A 19783-nucleotide genomic window follows, 5' to 3' on the forward strand; every position below is an offset into this window, starting at 1 on the left:
CCAAGAGTCTAGGCTAAGGTGGATCCATCCATCTAGGGGAGGGCAGGAAACTGTTCTCCCTACCCGAAGGCTCTGTGAGTGGGCAGGGCCTTCTTGGGGTGCTCATTGTTAGTGGACATTCTTGTGATATCGGGTCCTCTTTCTAGCACAAAAAATGTTAAGTGCTTTTATATCGTGGCTTGGGGATCGGTACAGCTTGGTTATGTCACAAAAGCGTAAGGTCTTCCATGTGGATTCTTGGGCAAGGAGATCGGAGGAATAAGGCTTTTGAGCCTCTGTTGCATCTTCATGGCTGATCCAAGGTGGGACTATGAGTCATTTTGCTTGTGTCGCATTCTTGCATGATAGGTCGATGTCGAGAGGGAAGGAATTCCCAACTTGACCCCTTCAATACTTAAGTTAGCAAATAGTTTTGTGGTGTAAAAGGTTCGATCCTGTTCTCTAGAATGGGGGGCTAGCTTTTATACTTATAGAGTCGACCCAAAAGTATGCGGGTTGTTAATACTCATCGTTATCCTTGTTCGACGTGACCATACAAACGATTGACCCATACATTGTTAACCGTGCGAGTTGGCTCATGCACACTTACAATGTGCAGTGTTAACCTGTACGATCCAGGCAATGCAGGGGTCGATTGTCCGCCATCTGCCAGGTCAGCCTCTCTCCCCCTTGGTCACGTGTCGAATCACTCCACATCAGCTTTTGAGTGGTTGCCATGTGTCGCTTTTCAATTGACGTGGAAACGTTCCCAATCAGCTTCTGCCTCGTTGATCATGGCCTTCGCTATGTTGATAGTTGGACCTTTTCCACGTATCACTATCGTTAATTTCGATGAAGGAAAAGGAGCCAATCACAGTGAAGCTTTTTCTCCTTCCTCTCTTCCATAAGCAACTGCATCAAGCATCACTCAATATATTTGTTCTAAGCTCTTATGCTCCCCTAATTGAGTTATTGTGAGGATGAAAAAACTCAAGAGCACACTCCTTCAATGTGGGGTTTAGAATCCAAGAGGAAGGCCAAGCACACACTTGTTCAAGTTCGAAGCGGAGGCAAGGAGGGAAATAACAATAACATATGGATTATAATAGAGATAGAGAGAAAGGTGTAGGTAATAAATGAGAGGGTGTAATGATAGACGATGATCTTAACGACTAACAAGGTAAGACGAGGAAATGACACATGGTAATCGGCGGAGATTAAGAATAATATTATTTTTTAAAAAATAAAAAATATTATATGAGAATAAAAATAAAAAGGTATTATACGGAAAAAAAAAGTAAAAATTTAAGATTTTTTAAGGAATTTATGCATAAAATTATTGGTGCATGATATATTATCCTAATCATTGAGTTAACCTAATTAAGACCGGACTTTCGTTGACATTTTCGGCCGACGACCGTACTGGGAAGTCAACTAAAACCTTGCCGAAAGCGCCATCTTTCCTAAAATTTTGGAATCGATATCAACATTCGATCCTTTTGGTGTCCCACTTTATCCAAAAACTCTTCTCAAATCCATCGTTCGCGAGGTCGGTTGTTTCTTGACTTCCCCATTTCCCCTAATCGTTCTTCTTTCTCCAATCCATTTTGTGGGTTTAAAGGAGATTTGGGAGAGTCGGCTAGCCCATTGCCTGTCGCTCTTCCTCCTCTTTTTAGGGTTCCGAGTCTTGCAGATCTGTTTCCTTTCAGTTTGCCTTTTATTTTCCTCGATCTTGCCGCTTTCTTCGTTCTGAAAACGTGAAGATTGGTTTTTTTTGGTTGAAACGTAGAGGTATTAGAATGGCTGATCGTCAAGAAAAGGCCAATATTTTCTGTGATGTTGGAATCAGCATCAACATTTGATTCTTTTGAAGTCGGTTGTTTCGCCTAATTATTCTTCTTTTCTCCATTCCGTTTTGTGGGTCTAAAGAGATTTGCTAGAGCCGGCGGGCCCATTGTATGCCAGTCTTTCTCCACTTTATAGGGTTCTGAATCTTGCAGATCCATTTCGTTTTCATTTATTTTTCCTCTATCTTGCCCATTTTTTGTCTTGAAAACGTGAAGGCTGGTTTTTTTGGTCGAAACATTGAGCTATGGGAATCGCCGATGGTGGTGGTGGAGTCTCCGCCTCTCGGGAGCATCTTGTCTTTGCTTATTACGTGACGGGTCATGGGTTTGGTCACGCTACCCGCGTCGTCGAGGTGAGCCATCATAGTTCTTGTTATCTGATATTGTAACATTCTGGCTCTATTACTTGTAATGGACGTTCGTAGCGGTCATTTTTCTTGTTCGTCTAATGTTAGTAAGATATAGCTAAAGATGCCACCCTCGACACGATCATGATCGAACCTAGAGGTAACGATTGGCACGGTTGATGCAAAAATTATGCTCTTTTTGGACTTGGAACTTCTGTGGTAAAGTAACTGATGGAATTTATCTTTATGACAAAATAATCTAACTACTATAACTTGGGTAAAATGTGGAGGATTACTGATACCAATGATATTGCATAAACTGTAATATGACTCATGACACAGATATGCCTCGGTGAACCATTGAAATATGTTTGATTGTCTCCTGGGGTAGCATGACAGGTAGCGAGAAAGAAAAATAAAATGCTAGCTCTTTCCTTGCAGGTTGTGTGGCATCTCATTGCTGCTGGCCATGATGTTCATGTCGTAACGGGTGCTCCAGATAGTGTATTTACCAGCAACATACAATCTCCCAATCTCTACCTACGTAAGGTTAGTCTGGAATCTGGATACAAGGATGAATTTGTTCTTAATTTATTGTCTTTGACGTGAGTTTGTTGCAAGTATGTTGCTATGAACCAATTGATTTGTAGGTTTTGTTAGACTGTGGTGCTGTACAAGCTGATGCCTTAACAGTGGACCGGCTTGCATCTTTGGAGAAGGTAAATATAGAGCACTCTGACAAAGGATTGCATATGTTCCCTTTTAGAAATTTTCCCGCCCTAGTTTGCAACTAATTAGTCTCTCAGCAAGCAAAAAATTCAATTGGTTTCTGATCAGTTGGGGAAGAGATTTTGTGTTTAGAGGAACTCTATGGATTTTATACTGATAGCATAGCTGCCATTTTAGTTTACTGCTTCGTTAGTTTGATTTCTGATAATTTATTGATTCATTACAGAGAGGTGAGTAAATTGTTAGTGTATGATAGTAAATGTTTAAATGATTTTTTTTCCATCTTTCTTGATTCAGTATCATCAGACAGCTGTGGTCCCTCGAGCTTCCATACTGGCAGCAGAAGTTGAATGGTTGAAATCCATCAAGGCTGATTTAGTGGTAATTGCAGCTGTCTTTTTGCACATGATGATCAATATAAACCATGGTGTTTTGCTGTTTTGTGCTATGTATATCTTGGCTACAGCAAATATAATTTTCCAAAATTTCAGTTCTGATAAACTAATTGCTGCTTTTTGATATGATCGTATTTCTTTAAGAGGAACGTTTTCTTTGTCCTCTTAAGTTTATTATTTTACATTGCTATTTCCTGTGGATTCAGGTCTCAGATGTTGTGCCTGTAGCATGTCGAGCAGCTGTAGATGCCGGGATTCGCTCTGTTTGTGTTACTAACTTCAGGTAGGTGAATTTGTTTTTTCTCAAATGATTACAATTTTAACTATAGGTGTTTATTTGCGCATTGTCTTGTTGCTTTTTATAGAATGTTTATTGTGATTTTAGTCAAGAAGAATTTTAATACGGATTTAAAATGTTAAATAAAGTGGGATGAGGTAAAGCAGAAAGTGGACAAAGAAAAACATTTTAAGTATCCATTCACTAGGTATCATCCTGGTAGCTGTACCATAATCATGTCAGACTGTTATGAATGACCAACATGGTTTTGACACCAAACTGATTTAATGGCATGCTAGTAATCCATGTATTCATTGTATCATCCCATACAAATATATTAAACAATTCTTAGTATTTTCTTGATGTACCAAGGTGTACTGATATGATAAGGTTCCATTTGGTTACGGCACCAGTGGTATGGCATACTTCAGTACATCCTTGAAAAAGAACAGTGATTTAAAAAGCGCTAGACGTCAAAAGGCGCCAAGGTCCAAAAACGCTCGAGGCGCTAGGCACTCGCTCGAGCAAAGCGAGGCGCTAAAATATAAAAATATATAATATAATTAATAAATATAATTATTTAAAATTTTAAATAAAAATATGCTATTAAATTAAGAAAATCTATTAATAGTATTGAAAATTAATCATTTCAAATAAACTTAATATTAACAGTATACTGTATACTGAGCCTACTGACTGAGAAACAAGGAAGCAGGGGCGAGCAAGGCAGCGGTAGTAACGGCGGCAGCGGGAAAGGGAGCGGGAGCGACGAGCAGCGGGAGGCGCGAGCGGCGACAGCGTTTGCGAGCAGCGACAGCGGGAGGCGCGAGCGGCGACAGAGGCAGCGTTTGCGAGCTGCGACAACGGCGAGCAGCGGCAGCGGGAGCAGGAGCGACGAGCAGCGGGAGGCGCGAGTGGCGACAGAGGCAGCGTTTGCGAGTAGTGACAGCGGCGAGCGGTGACAGAGGCAGCGTTTGCGAGCAACGACAGCGGCGAGCGGCGACAACGACAGCGTTTGCGAGCAGCGAGATCGGGATCGGGAGTGGCAGCGGCAGCGGGTTAGGGTTGGGTAAGGGTTATATCGATTTAGTTGGTTCGATTGAACCAACTAACCAACCGAACCAGGACCGAACCAGACCTAAAATCTTGATTCGGTCGCCTTGGTTTACCCAGGCACTCGCCCGAAGCGCCCAGCGCCTGGGCTCGGGCGAGCGCCCAGGCGGCGCCTGTTTGAAGCGCGCCGCCTAGGAGATTAGCGAGGCGCTCGGGCCTCGCCTCGCCTCGCCCGAGCGCCTAGGCAAGCGCCCGAGCGCCTTTTTCAATCACTGAAAAAGAAGTATACAAAATTTTAGCATCGATTGGTATGGTTCTTTCATTGGCATTCCATTATCCCATTGGATTGGTATGTACTATCAATATGATCAGTATGGCCAAGTACATAAATTCATGTCATATCCCCTCTTTGTGCTGATTTAATATATTACATCTGCCTTTAGTAGCAAATTTAGCCTTTGAGAATTAAGTCCTGGCACTTTCTTGTGTTGCCAAATCCAAAATTATTTGGCAATATTAGTGAATAAGGAGAGGCACAACCTAAGAAATTTTGACAATAGAAAAACAAAGGTTTGGTACATTTTTTTATTTTGATTTACCTTGAGAAGTGTAGGGTTTTCTTCTCTTATTATCTATGTTTGATTTTGCAGTTGGGATTTTATATACGCAGAATATGTCATGGCTGCTGGGCACCATCATCGATCTATTGTCTGGCAGGTGCTCATTAGGTCTTTTTTTCTTTATTTGTCAGATTAAGCAGAATTTCAATTTTATAGTATCTGGATTTCTGGATCTCCAATGTTATGTTGATTCTTTAGTTTCTGATTTCTTGCTTTTAGAATATGCTGAATCTCCTTATTTTCTTTGTTTTTCCAAAGGACTTTGTTGTCCAAAGAACTTGGGATTAAAAATATTTTCTATTTTCACTTTATATATTGTGTCTTTTCTTTTATCATGATTTTCTTATGTCATTTGATGGACTGCATAAACCATGTCTGCAACTTCATTCTTCTGTGTCAATCCGCTACTTGTTTGTGTGGGGATTTGATGAAATTAATCTATAAAATTACAGAAAGCGAAGAGCAAAAAGAAATTTTTATGGAGAAATTTAGTGTATCAATCTTTTTCGTGTAATAGATAGTGATTACACATATTTATACAGTGATCTTTTCTTTAACTATTTAGTTTCAGATATGATTAGACTCAATAGGTAAGTTATAATTGTCACTTGTTCTTCTCACTTGTGTTGGTTCATTTTTGTGGTTGTCCCTCGATGCCTTCAATGCCTAAAATGCGTTGAAGAAGGAAGAAATTAACATGAACAATGTAGTTGGTTTGAGATGCAGAATCTTTTAACAACTTTCTTTTACATTTGTAACTGACAGGTTTGCACATTTATAATCATCTTTAAGCAGAACCTTTTATGCGCTAATCCTTGATGCTGTTTCATTTCTGTTCAATTTTTGTCATTTGCAGACTTGATTATAAAAAAATGCAAAACTTGACAGCATTTTTTTTTATTAAAAACATGATGCAAGGATGATTCAAGGTTGATACTTCACACCTTATTTTGCTTGTAAAAAATGTCTACAGAAAGGAGGATTTCAATGATACTGAAGAACAGGATGGCTCAGAAAAACAATTAACATGAATACATGACTAAAAGTCTAAAACCATTATACTTTGTTCTATCCCTTTGGGCCATTTATTCACAAAGGAAAATTTTGGGCTATTTAATAACTAATGTCGGAGTCAGACAATATACTTATTCGTATGTGTTGACCAAAATAGTAATGAATTTGTTGAACTAGTCCAATATGTGATATTGCAAGTTATGTCATGATTTGTACAAGTCCTATATGGGCTACTTATGTCATGACTTACTGCTTCACCTGCAACTTCTATACATTCAAATTTTCTGGTGTCAAAGTTTACTGCTTTTACAAAATGCCGATAATATGTGACATTCTACTGCTTAATTAGACCACATATGCTTCTTATTTCTTAATATCTTAGCAATGCATTTTGTTTTATACTAAAACAATAGGATATGACTGTATCTTACATCAGTCCAAAGTAAATAGTTTTCTCTGCCTATGGGAGTAGCTATGTATTCTTTCAATCTCATCTTGCTGTAATATTATATCTCAACATCACAAAGTATGACTTCAAAATTTATGCAGATAGCTGAAGATTATTCTCACTGCGAATTTTTACTCCGACTTCCTGGATATTGCCCTAGTATGTAAAATGAATTGCCATAAATTTCGTAGTTTCTTTTCAGCACTTTCACATTGCTTTGTTTATTACTGTGAATTTGCTTTTGTTACCTGCAGTGCCTGCTTTCAGGGATGTTATTGATGTACCTTTAGTTGTTAGGAGTTTACGCAGATCAAGATCTGAGGTTGGGCAATAAGTGATGTATAATGATCTTTCATAACATTAGCTCATCTTCTAGTTCTTTGACATTGTTTTTTTTCTGTCAGGTGAGAAAAGAACTTGGAATTGGCGATGATGTGAAAGTAGTTATATATAACTTTGGGGGACAGGTTAGTTTAGCAAAACTCACCTACTGTTTTGTCTTCTTGTTGTTAGGACCAACTTGTTAAGATTTTTGGAATTATTTTTTAATTTTTAAAAGGAAAATGACATAGTTGTTTTTTGTATCTCCCATAATATTTTCTCCTAAATACCAGTAATTAATTATTTTTACACTCTCTTAGTTGCATAATTACTGGAAGTTTTATTAGAAACTTGGAAATTGAATTTTCTGGTCAGATCATTCCTGTACTTATGATACTTTGTAAGAATTATCTTTATGCTTAAAATATCAGAAGTTATTTTCTTTGACACTGTGGTGGTTCTTATTGTTCTCTTCCAGCCAGCAGGATGGAAGCTTAAGCAAGAATGGTTACCAGCTGGTTGGTTATGTCTGGTATGCTCATGTTTGAGTTATTAAGGTAGCTTTACGCTTTAGTTTAAGTTGTATTTCATATGATGTTCTATGTTTGTGAAGGTCTGTGGTGCATCTGACAAACAAGAACTACCTCCAAACTATGTAAAGCTTGCAAAAGATGCATATACACCTGATTACATTGCTGCTTCTGACTGCATGCTTGGTATTATGAATATTCATGTAATATTGAATATCTGGTAGAACATTGCAATTTTGTAAATTTTCACTATTTATTTATTTATTTGTAGGGAAAATTGGATATGGTACTGTCAGCGAATCCTTGGCATACAATTTGCCGTTTATTTTTGTACGCAGAGATTATTTCAATGAAGAACCATTCTTGCGCAATATGCTCGAGGTTGAACAAGTTCCTGTAGAACTATTTGAGAGTTTTACAACAGTATATCTCTTTATCAATGCATCTATATCTTTTTCTTGTTGTAAGCAGTATTATCAGGGTGGTGTGGAGATGATCAGGAGGGATTTGCTCACTGGAAGCTGGACACCTTATCTTGAGCGTGCACTTACTCTTAAACCATGCTATGAGGCAGACATTAACGGTGGCGAGGTACGCTTTTATATATAATTGATCACAGCAGATTTAAAATGCCATTTGTTGTCCTATTCTATCGTCATACTTATTATAAAAGAATTGGTTCTAGCAAAAGTGAATGAGGGAAGCTGATTAAGGAGAGCAGCTTGATGTGTGGATATACATTGCGTTGGATGAGAATAACAGTGATATGTAATGATAAAGTTTATAATTAATTTTGCCACAAGAAACAAAACATGAGTTTATATGGATGTTCCTGAAGGGAATTCTTCCAAATGCATCAGACTATCAGCTGCTTAAGACTAAATTTGGTTCATTAAGACATATCTTCTTTACTGAATAATTGCTTTGTCATTTTGATTTTCTATGTTCCACTTCAAGTTAAAACTAATTCATGCTTTAAATTCAGGTGGTAGCTCGCATACTGCAGGATACTGCTAATGGGAAACATTATGTTTCAAATAAGGTATACATTTTATTTTTAAAGAATATTGACTAAAATATAATTATAAATTTTATTGCTCTAATTAGTTTTGATGTTGTTCAGAAATGTTGACTAATAACAATGCTTGTAGTCAACAAATCTGAAGGGTGTGGGTTCTACTGGAATGAAGATTCTGTAATAAAGTAGGATTTTCAAATGAAATTTTAAGTGGTGTAGCTATGCATTAGCTTTCTGTGGAGGTTGTTTCTTTGGATTTTCCATTGCAACTACAATTTTAGATTCTAACTCATTTAACTCAAAGTTTGTTCTTTTCATTTGTCCAGATGTGATGGTGTCAAAGTTTCTTGGCTACACTTGCAGTGCAAGCATTTTCATGCTTTTCTCTAGTTCATAAGATCACCCTAGATTCAAGGCATTTTAATCAAGTAAATTGTAGCTTGACACATACCTTCAAGGCTTCAATTATAGAGATTATGTTTTTAAAATCATTTATTTAACTATGTAGGCCTTTGTAATCACTGGAGCATCCTACTTCCATTGGTTGCTGATTCTAGGATTAATTTAAAATATTCACATCAAGCTTTCTTTTTGGTGCTTCCTTCTTTTCTAGTTATACCAGACCCTGTGATTTATGAAACATCCTGATTTGTTTTTCTTAATACATCTGCAAATGAAGTTGAGTGGAGCAAGGCGATTGCGTGATGCCATAGTGCTTGGTTATCAACTACAAAGAGCTCCAGGCAGAGATATAGGTGTACCCGATTGGTATTCTTTGGCTGAAAATGAAATTGGTCTTCGTGCTGCATCACCTATGACTGAGACGAATGATGAAAATTTTCTTGTGGAATCGTGAGTTCTATGCTTTTGTAAATGAATTCATGCTTTCTAATAATGTTGACTAGATTTGGTTGATCTTGTACTGTTGGAAGATGCTTTGAGGACTTTGATATACTTCATGGGGAATTGCATGGCCTACCTGATACGATGGCTTTTCTAAAGAGCTTATCAGGACTTGATAGTATAACTGACTCGAAGAATCCTGAGAAGCGCCAAATGCGAGAGCGCAATGCTGCTGCTGCACTATTTGACTGGGAGGTTTTCAGCTGGCTTACTCCTTGCTCCTTTTTTGTTATTTGAAATCATTCTCTTTTTTAGCATTAGCAACAGCTACAATCTTAAGGTTCTTGAGTTATGCCGTTTACTTGTCTCTGCTGCATAAGATGCAGCACCTAGTTCTCAATTGGAAGTTTGGAGTTGATGACCAATAATTCCTAATATTTATCATCTCGAGTGTTTTTTGCTGTACAAAACACACTGCCAAAGGAGAATGTAATTGTGTTTGCATAAGTCAGAAACATGGTTTTCAAGTTTCATTCTTAAAGTTTTTTCTGTTCTTTTGACTGTCTTTTGGTGTTTTAAGCCTAGTTGTTCTCTTTGCATATTTTATAAACACTTAGAGCTGCAGACACCTTTCCTATTTGTTCAATTTCAAAATTTCTTTGATCAACTATAATCGCATTAATTGTTCTGCAACCCTTGTAAACAAGCCTGCATCTCTAATTTTTGTTAACCAGGTGCAGGTACATTTCTTCTAATGATATTGGTTTATAAACTACTTGTTAATTCTTATGCATCCACATTATAGAGTTTTTTTTTATAATTATTTTTTATATTTTAAAATATCAAATTGCCTATCTTAAGCTTGAGTTTTAAAAAGTGCAATGTTGGCATTGGTTAAATGACACTGTATATACCAGACCTTGTATATAATAGGCATGCTTAAGTAATTAAGTTTAACCCACATCTTATAGATGCATATGGGTATCTTATGAAAAGTTGTATATACATGCACATCCTTGTGCATGTGTATGCCACACAAGGTTCGTCGTACCGTACCGTACCAGCATTTCGACTCAGGCTCGGTATGGTACGGTATCGATGTATCGGGCGGTACATCAGGGTGTACCGAATAATTTTATATTTTTCATACTGTAGCAGTGCTACAGTATAGTACTGTATAACTGTAACAGCGCTACAGTATAGTACTATAGCACTGTAGCAGTGCTACGGTATAATACTGTAGTACTGTAGCGGTACTGGGCGGTCCACGTATCGGTAACCTGTCGGACCGGTACGTACCGCCGGGTACGGGCGGTACGCTTCGGTATGGCAGACCTTGATGCCACATCTCATAGTTATCAATGGTTATATATTCATGCACAACCTCATGCATGCATATTCCTGTGTTAATGTGAATATGGAAGAGTTGTTAGAAATGGATTTTCGAGTGGCTATGTAGGAAAAAAATAAGATGAGATGACTGAAGTGCCATTCAGTTGCTGATTATTGATTTTTTTCCTATCTTTTGATGATTGTAGGAGGACATTTATGTGGCAAGAGCGCCTGGAAGGTTGGATGTAATGGGAGGAATAGCGGATTATTCAGGAAGCCTTGTATTGCAGGTGAAAATGATGGCTACTAATGCAACATACTTTTGTGTTCTCACCCATGCTGAACTGATTACAATAGATCCATTACTGTAGCACCTTTGAGAACTCAGATTCATTTTTCAGAAGAGTGGGTTAACTATTGGGAAAGAGTCCAATTTCAGTGTATTTTGGAGACTATGAAATGCTGAGAACATACATATGCAACTTCTGATTTATTTATATTTCCTAAAACACATGGTTATATTTTTATTTCCTAAATCAATTTCCATGATTCCAGTATGTTTTCTTTATACATTTTGGTGGTTGTTTTTTAATTTTTCTTGAGTGTATCATCATCTTCATAATTTCCTTCTAAATGACTAAGCCTAAGACTTCTCCAGAAAAAAATAGAATGAAATTAATAGAAAATGTGCAGAATATATATGAGCAAGGATTTATTTAGTCATTCATAATGGTCAAGCTAGTATTAGAAAATGAGCACTTCGTTATTAATTTAGTCATTCATAATGGTCAAGGATTTATTATTGAGTAGATAAATGCCCATTGCATGTCACACCATTTTCACTCTTGTGTAAAATTTTATGATTCCCTTTGTCTTAGATGCCTATTAGAGAGGCCTGCCATGTTTCTGTTCAGAAGAACCATCCTAGTAAGCAAAAGCTCTGGAAACATGCTCAAGCAAGGCAGCAGGCAAAAGCACACGGAGCTATTCCAGTCCTGCAAATTGTAAGTCACTTAACTAAACTTTTTGGTAAAAGATTTTTGTTTACTTGAACTTACAGCACAAAGAAGGCTGGATAAACTTTGACTACAAAATACTTCTATTATACATGTAGCTTACTGAAGTATCATTAAAACCTTGCCTTATGATTGTATTCATATTATTTAGCATATTTTTTGGTTGTGAATAAATATTTACTTTTCTTGGGTTTGTTTTTTTATTTATTAAATATTGATTGCATGTTCCTGTCATTTCAGATTGAAAATATCAAGTAATTCTGTTCTTTGCTTCTGTTTGATTTAGGTATCATTTGGGTCTGAGTTAAGTAACCGTGCACCAACTTTCGACATGGACCTCACAGATTTGATGGATGGCGAGCGACCAATGTCATATGAAAATGCTTGCAAGTTTTTTTCACAAGATCCTTCTCAGAAGTGTGATAAATTTATCCTTATGAGTGACTTTGATTTTCTAGTCATTCTCTGTTTCACTAATATATTTTGTCATTTCAGGTGGGCAGCATATGTTGCTGGAACAGTTCTTGTTTTAATGACTGAGCTTGGTGTAAGATTTGGTCAAAGTATAAGCATACTGGTAAGTGTTTGGAAAGGAAAATCTTCCATGTGTCGTTTGATCGAAAATATTAAATAAAACAAGTGCTTTGGCATGTTTTGTGGTGTTGAAGAACTGTTTATGATTCATATGCATAATAGGGTTAGTGAATATGACAGTAGCTCTTCTGTTTTCTCCTCCTACTTTTCATTCACAAATAAGAGAACAAACTTTTCAGATTGTCAATAACCGCCATATCAGAAAAGGGAAAAATTTGGGTTTACCTAATGGCATGTCCCATATTGACTGTACATATTTGGCATGGTATCTGTGGTGGAGTCTAATTTTATATTTTTCATTCTCTTACAACATCTCCGCAATACTATGTCCACATGGATCAGAATAGCTGTGGTGATTATTGCTAGGAATCATCAAGAATGTAGAATGTTGCTTATGATATTAACCCAATTTTCAAAGACTTGGTGAAAATGTTTAGGAAGCTATTGTAATATTTGTGGGCATGAGGACAATGTTCTCTTGAACTAAGTGATCATGTATGCATTATTTTAGAATTTAGATGCATCAGACTTTGAGGAGGTACTTGGTGTCAAACAAAGATTTAGGAAGTGTCCTTTTTGTTAATGATATGATTGATGACCATTCTACGTTGTTATTCCTTAAGATAGCAATGCATCATACATATCTTTCAAGATCTCTTGCTTTGATTATTAAGATCCTTAAATATGGTTTTTCTTGCTTTCGAGGACTTTTTCCTCATTTTCCTTTATGTCTATTTTCACTCTATTCCTTAGCACAGAGAGAAAGACTTGGTGTTAGTGTTTTTAAAAGCGCCAAGCGCCAATGTCCCAAAATGCCCGAGGCGTTAGGTTCTCACCTAGGCACTTGCCTGAACGAAGCGAGATGTTTTGGAATATAAATATATAAAAAACATATACTATGATTGATAAATATTATTATAAAAATAAAATATGACATTAAATTGAAAAGCTATAAAGTACCAAATCACATAGTCCATCTCCTAATAACAAAAATGTTGAAAGACTCAAAATAATAAAGTTTTACATCAAATTCAATCAGTATTATAATCATCATTCTTTAGATAATTGTATTTCCAACTAAGATACTTGAGTTTTTTCATGAATCTTTCAAGTTACTTTGTACATTTGTCATTATTTCTGAAACCCTAATAATAGTTCTAAATAAATAGAGATTAACAGTGCTAAATAGAGATTAATAATATTTCTTAATAATGATTAACAATGTTAAATATGGATTAGTAGTTATAATTAGGGTTAACAGTTCTAAGGATTAATATAAGTTTTAAAGGATTAATAGTGTTAACAGTTCTAACAGTGCACAGTAGGGTTAACAGTTTAATGGGTTATGGCTTTGTTGTTGTTGTAGATGTATTGCTATCTACCTATGCCAGTAAACTTGCATTGCAGTCAGACAGTAAATTGTATTGTTTGCCGAAGTGTAATTGTGAAATGAGCTTGTCTATCATTCTTTATAGTTTATGCTAACTTTTGGATGTAGAAAAACTGAAAAAGGCTTTTTTACAACCTGAATGATCTTCAATGGTATATTATAGGCTTGAATATCTATAAGTTCACATGATAATAAGCACATTGCTTTTTTTACATATAAAATGATAGATGTTCCTCTCTGAAGGCCTAATTTATTTTCTGATTTAATTTTTATGTTAGGTTTCTTCTGCTGTTCCAGAAGGCAAAGGTGTCTCTTCTTCTGCATCAATCGAAGTGGCTACCATGTCTGCGGTTGCAGCCGCTCATGGTTAGTTTTCTTGTTTATTCTTTATTTCTGACTCTTTCTGAAAGCCAACTACTTTATTAGCTCATAGTTATTTTTCTAAACCATATATGGTTGTCCTTTCTCGTCATTTTGTGAAAACCAACTAATTTGTTTCTTGAAATTTGAATGCCTATCATGCTTCTTCACTTCAATAATTGTAAGTTCGTCAGTATTTTGTCTGTGAAATAGATAGTTGGATCATGGATGTAGATCAAGAATCTAAGATTATTGCTTTTGAAAATAATCTTCTTTAAGCATCATTTGTAGCAATGTTAAATCGTATTTTTATTTTATCTGTCAAATTGCTCTTAGTCTATATGATGATTCATTGGGGTTACCATGCATAGCATGCATTCTGTCAGAAAATGACATGTCCATCAACATTCAATGAAAATGCACTTGATTTAGACAATCATATTCTTACCCTTATATGGATCAATGTATGAATTACTTGGGGTTTTTGAGCTATAATTTTTTGGAACCTAAACTTATTTCCTGATATGGTTGTCACCATGTATTTTTTATCAGTCTCAATCTGCAGTTGGCTTGTTTATCTGGCCTAAAATACTACCTGCCGAACACTAGACATTCTAGATACATGTTTAAAATGAAGCCCTATTCTGCAGTTCTCATGTCCTGGATATTTGAACCTTATGCCTGAAAATATTTTGCTATTTGTAGGATTGAAAATTGATCCAAGGGATCTTGCATTGCTTTGTCAAAAGGTACGACCATGTTGACAGCCACTCCAATATAATACGATGTTGAAATTATCATTATAGTGCATTGAATTTGATAAGCTGCACCTTCTTGTTACTAATAAATTAATACTAAGCAGGTTGAGAATCACATTGTCGGAGCTCCTTGTGGAGTGATGGACCAAATGACATCTGCTTGTGGGGAAGCTAACAAACTGCTTGCAATGGTTTGCCAGGTTTGCATCATTTGTATTCCAGGTCTCTAGCTATTTATTTGGAGTTTGTTCTTGTATATCACTTAGCATATTTATCTCATGCAGCCTGCAGAGGTAAAGGAGCTTGTCGCAATTCCTACTCACATCCGATTCTGGGGTCTGGACTCTGGAATTCGACACAGGTATGCAGCTTATCTATCTTTCTTTGAAGATTCTTCACCAGCCAAATATAGAGAGTTGAAATTCTCAAATAGTACCAAGCTGAATTAGTCTAAATGCTTCATTGGTTTATTTTTGCTATATTAACTGATTCCTAGAGTTTTATTAACTTTATTATAGTTCTTTTTTCTAATGGGCTGGAATGGAATGGGAAGTATGAGGTTGATGACTTTCTAACAGGTGCTTGTACATGCAGTGTTGGCGGGACTGATTATGGATCTGTGAGGATCGGTGCCTTTATGGGACGCAGGATGATAAAGTCTGAAGCCACTTCTTTGTTATCAAACTCCCTGGCCAATGTGAATGTTTCCCACAATGTTGACAGAATGAATTCTGATGACTATGAAGAGCATGGCATTGAGCTGCTTAAAGCTGAAGCTTCATTGGATTATTTGTGCAATCTATCAACACACAGGTAGGCTTCATGTAGATGAGATTTTCATTTTGAGTAATAATTTCTGGATTGCATCTCCTTTTTATGTATCACAACTAGATGCCTTATACTACTTTTCCTGGCCTATGAAGAAAACTGTGCTCATCTTTCCCGAGCCCTAATTGTGAATAGTTATACATCAAAGTTAGGGAAAAATGTGTATCTTGTAAATTGTAATTGCTTTGAGAATGAATAATGTGTCTGTTTCATTTTTCTATTTCAGATATGAAGCTTTGTATGCAAAGAGGCTTCCAGAATGCATAAATGGCGAGACATTCCTAAAGAAATATGATGATCACAATGATACAGTAACTGTGATTGATCCGAACTGCACCTATGGAGTCAAGGCTTCTACTAAACATCCCATTTATGAAAATTTCCGTGTAGAGGTAGGCCCATGCTAATCGGTCCATTATGTGTGTTTTTACTGGTGCTGTTTTAAACCTTTTCTGCTTATTAGCATGTACTGGTAGATGCTGGCTCTTCATGCATGATTGCTATGCAGTTTGACAACTAGATGATAATGCAATGACCATGTGGATGAAAGAAAGCATGTTAGATGGGAACTACAGTTTGATCGGGGCTATTTTCTTATACACTAAAGCTTTAGAAAGATGTAAAGCCTATATTGTCCATCGAGTCTAAATGATGGTATTCTCGTAATGTTCTAACGCAAGCTATAATAACACTTGAACAGGAAGAAGATAATTTTTAGAACGGAAGTGGGAAATATAAGTTTCAGTGAGATGATTGTGCAGAAGTTTTCCATAATTTTCAGACTGATTCCATCTGTGTGTGCTGAAAATAATAGAGAAAAGCATGTTATGGTTGCATGGTTGGTGAAAGCTTTAATTTATATTTTAATGTTCAAACTGATTTCATTCCATAAGCATGAGTCTTCTCTTAGTAGGCCAATGAAATTTATGAAACTCAGGTTCTCATTTTGTCTATCATTGCAAATGTAATAGTGAAGGTGTTTAACAAATGTGCCTGCATAGTCCCCATTCTGAACATTTTTAGGATGGTGTTCTTTACCAAGTAATTTAATATTTATTTAAAGGTTAAACTGATTACTGTTTGCTTTTCATGGTACCTTGATGTATCAAGGCCTTCAAATCCTTGTTAACAGCAGCGAAAACAGATGAGCAACTTTCTTCCCTTGGAGAGCTTATGTATCAGGTACATTTATGCACTCCTTCAGCTTCATATTCTGGTTTTTGTAAATAATGGATGATACACTTCAATCCCTACTCATGGAGCTAGAAGAGGCTATGAAATGTTGCACTGCAGCCAAGGGAATTTATTTTTGCAGTGTGTAATTGTCATTAGTAATTTCTCTCAGTGATTTCAATAGGCGCTCGGGCGCTCGCCTAGGTGCTCGGGCGAGGCGAGGCGAGGCCCGAGCACCTCGCTTCAAAGAGGCGTCGCCTAGGCGCTCATCCGAGCCCAGGCGCCGGGCGCTTCGGGCAAGCGCCTGGGTTAAACCAGGCGACCGAACCAGATTTTTAGGTCTGGTTGGTCTCCGATGCTTTAGTTGGTTCAATCAAACCAACTAAATCATCGATATTAGGCTCCCTCTCGCGATTTCCCTGACTTTCTCAACCCTAACACTCGCGATTTTGCTGTCGAGATTTCTTCTCCGCTGTCCCTGCTCTCTGTTACCGCTACCACTGTCGTCACTCGCTATTGCTGTCGTCGCTCGCCGTTGCTGTCGCCGCTCCCGTTGCCGCTCGCAGCTCCCACTCTCACTGTCGCCTGCTACCACTACCATTGCCTCAACAGCCTCGGTCTTCTCACACTCTTCTCACTATACTGTTAACAATATATTAATAGTATACTGCTAACTGTATACTAATAATAGTAATTTTTATTTATTAGATTAATAATATATTATTTTGATTTTAACACAATTAATTTTTTATTTATTTAATAGTATATTTTTATTTAAAAAATAAAAATATACTATTATGATTTATTTATTTATTGGGATTTTGTACCTGATTTTTAAATTTAATAACATTTTTTATTGAAATAATTATATTTATTAATTATATATTTTTATATTTTAGCGCCTTGCTTCGCTTTGACGTTTTTGGACCTTGACGCCTAACGTTTTTTAAATCACTGATTTCTCTATGATATTCTTTTAGGAACTTTTTTCCCTATTAATGATGCAAATGTTATATATATTTTTTAATTTATCACTTAAGGTCAGTTTCCATTATATGGTTGTATGCAGGATTCACCAATTAAAAATGTTGCTGAGTTTCTAATTATGATATGATGTTAAAATAAATACTTTTTTATTTTGTCTTGCTGCAGTGCCATTACAGCTACAACGAGTGTGGGCTTGGCTCAGATGGGACAGATAGACTTGTCAACCTAGTGCAAGAGATGCAGCACCGTAAATCATCTCATGATGGGAGTACTAGCTTATTTGGTGCCAAAATCACTGGTGGAGGCTCTGGTGGTTCTGTTTGTGTTATTGGAAGGAACTGCATTCAAAGTAGTGAAGAAATTCTTGAGGTAATAACTACTAGGTTTTAGGAATATTTGAAATTATTTGAATCTGTATAGGAAAGAAGATTCCATCTCAAAGTGGCTAATAAAAGGCAAGAGCTAGAATATGGTTGCAACTTAGACCAACCATCACCTAGCACAGTCATTAAGCATAAATTATAATTCTTAGAGGATGCATAAATTATAATTCTTCAATATAAAATTGCAAGGCTGTAATATGATTTATTTTAAATGATTTTGTTGTGTTTAACAATGCTGTCCTGATTGTGTTTCTGATCAAGTGGATGGAAATAACTAACTGCTTTTCACTAAAAACTTTTGCTAACTTGCGTCTATATTTTATTTAAAGTTTCTCTTGCATTTTGAGTCTCATCAACTTTTGGGAATAATGTTAATATAACATTTTTCAAACTTTGCTCATTCTTCAGAACTCATGGCCATGTTGGTGAATTTTTTTTTGTCATTACTCATCAGACCTATCACATTGGTATGCAAACCCTTCTGGAAAGTAATTGAAATAGTTTCTGCATTTGGGTCCATCTGTGGTGGTTCAACCTACCACTGTGTATTGATAAGTTTCTTAAGAAATAATTCTTCGCCTAGCGAATTGCTTGCTATTAAGTTCCACAACCTGCTTTTAGGTCACCATTATTTGCTGCAGTATCTGAATCCATTTTAAGTTTCAAGTGCTTAAAAAATCATAGTTTATCAGCACTTGAGATTCAGATCAGAAGAATGTTATTGACAAAAAAAAGAAGTCAATAGGTTATTCATACTGTTGGGAAAGAAATATTATTATAGTGCTGCTGTTAGTAACTTTGCTTTATCTTTGTTGTTACCATAATTATTACCATAACTATTTTGTCCTTGTGGCAACCTTTAACTCGTTTGGTATTATGAATAGTTCAAAATGCTATTCATCCTCTTGGAGAATAGTTGTAGTTCATGCATGCCAATTTGATACTTATGCAAGATGTTGGGAATCTTCAGATTCAGCAGAGGTATAAATCTGCAACGGGCTACCTACCCTTCATTTTTGAAGGCTCATCAATGGGTGCTGGAAAATTTGGATACTTGAAAATACGTCGGCGGCCATCCTCAGCAGGTGCTCTTCTGAGAAAATAAGACAAATGTTTCTTGGCGCCATTGATTTTTCTGGTGTAATAAATAGTAGACTTTAATGTTATGCTGATGATATTGTTTTGTTGTTTTCAGTGGCACCCACCAATATCTGAGGTTGCTGACCTTCGGAGGAACCGACTAATTGTCATCATGAATCAAGCCTAGGGCTTTATAGAATGTTAGTGTACGAACGGGTCGGTGAAACCCATCAATCTTGAGATGATCCATATATAACATTTCTGGTTATATTGAAAACTCGATCACGATGCAATAATTCCATATCGAATAAAGTGTCCTCTGCTGCTTCTCACTAGCCATTATATTGTTAGTTCTATCTATGTTTATATTCAAGACAACAAGTTCTTTTTCATGCTCTGGTGTAATATATTGATAATAAAGTTGGTTCAAATGATCTGGAAAATTTGATATTTCACCATGA

General features: G+C 36.5%; 1 protein-coding gene across 2 annotated transcripts; it reads left to right on the forward strand.

The window, feature by feature from the left end:
- The first annotated feature begins 1396 nt into the window (after nt 1–1396).
- Nucleotides 1397–19783, forward strand: LOC135582049 (L-arabinokinase-like). Of its 2 annotated transcripts, XM_065144464.1 has the most exons (31): nt 1397–1528; nt 2043–2179; nt 2615–2722; nt 2824–2892; nt 3200–3283; nt 3504–3580; nt 5278–5344; nt 6811–6868; nt 6964–7031; nt 7114–7176; nt 7509–7562; nt 7644–7746; nt 7832–7941; nt 8032–8151; nt 8546–8602; nt 9258–9430; nt 9511–9676; nt 10960–11043; nt 11632–11757; nt 12056–12186; nt 12265–12346; nt 14032–14119; nt 14819–14862; nt 14976–15071; nt 15156–15232; nt 15466–15684; nt 15926–16091; nt 16810–16881; nt 18025–18228; nt 19213–19327; nt 19438–19783. In XM_065144464.1, the coding sequence occupies exons 2-31, from the start codon at nt 2072–2074 to the stop codon at nt 19455–19457; spliced, it is 3009 nt and encodes a 1002-aa protein (XP_065000536.1). In that variant the 5' UTR covers nt 1397–1528; nt 2043–2071; the 3' UTR covers nt 19458–19783. The 2 variants fall into 2 exon arrangements, with proteins under 2 accessions (XP_065000536.1, XP_065000535.1); XM_065144463.1 differs by lacking the exon at nt 1397–1528 and having other exon boundaries at nt 1930–2179; nt 19438–19657.

The sequence above is a fragment of the Musa acuminata genome, chromosome BXJ3-3 (assembly GCF_036884655.1).
Source record: "Musa acuminata AAA Group cultivar baxijiao chromosome BXJ3-3, Cavendish_Baxijiao_AAA, whole genome shotgun sequence".
Classification (NCBI taxonomy): Eukaryota; Viridiplantae; Streptophyta; class Magnoliopsida; order Zingiberales; family Musaceae; genus Musa; species Musa acuminata.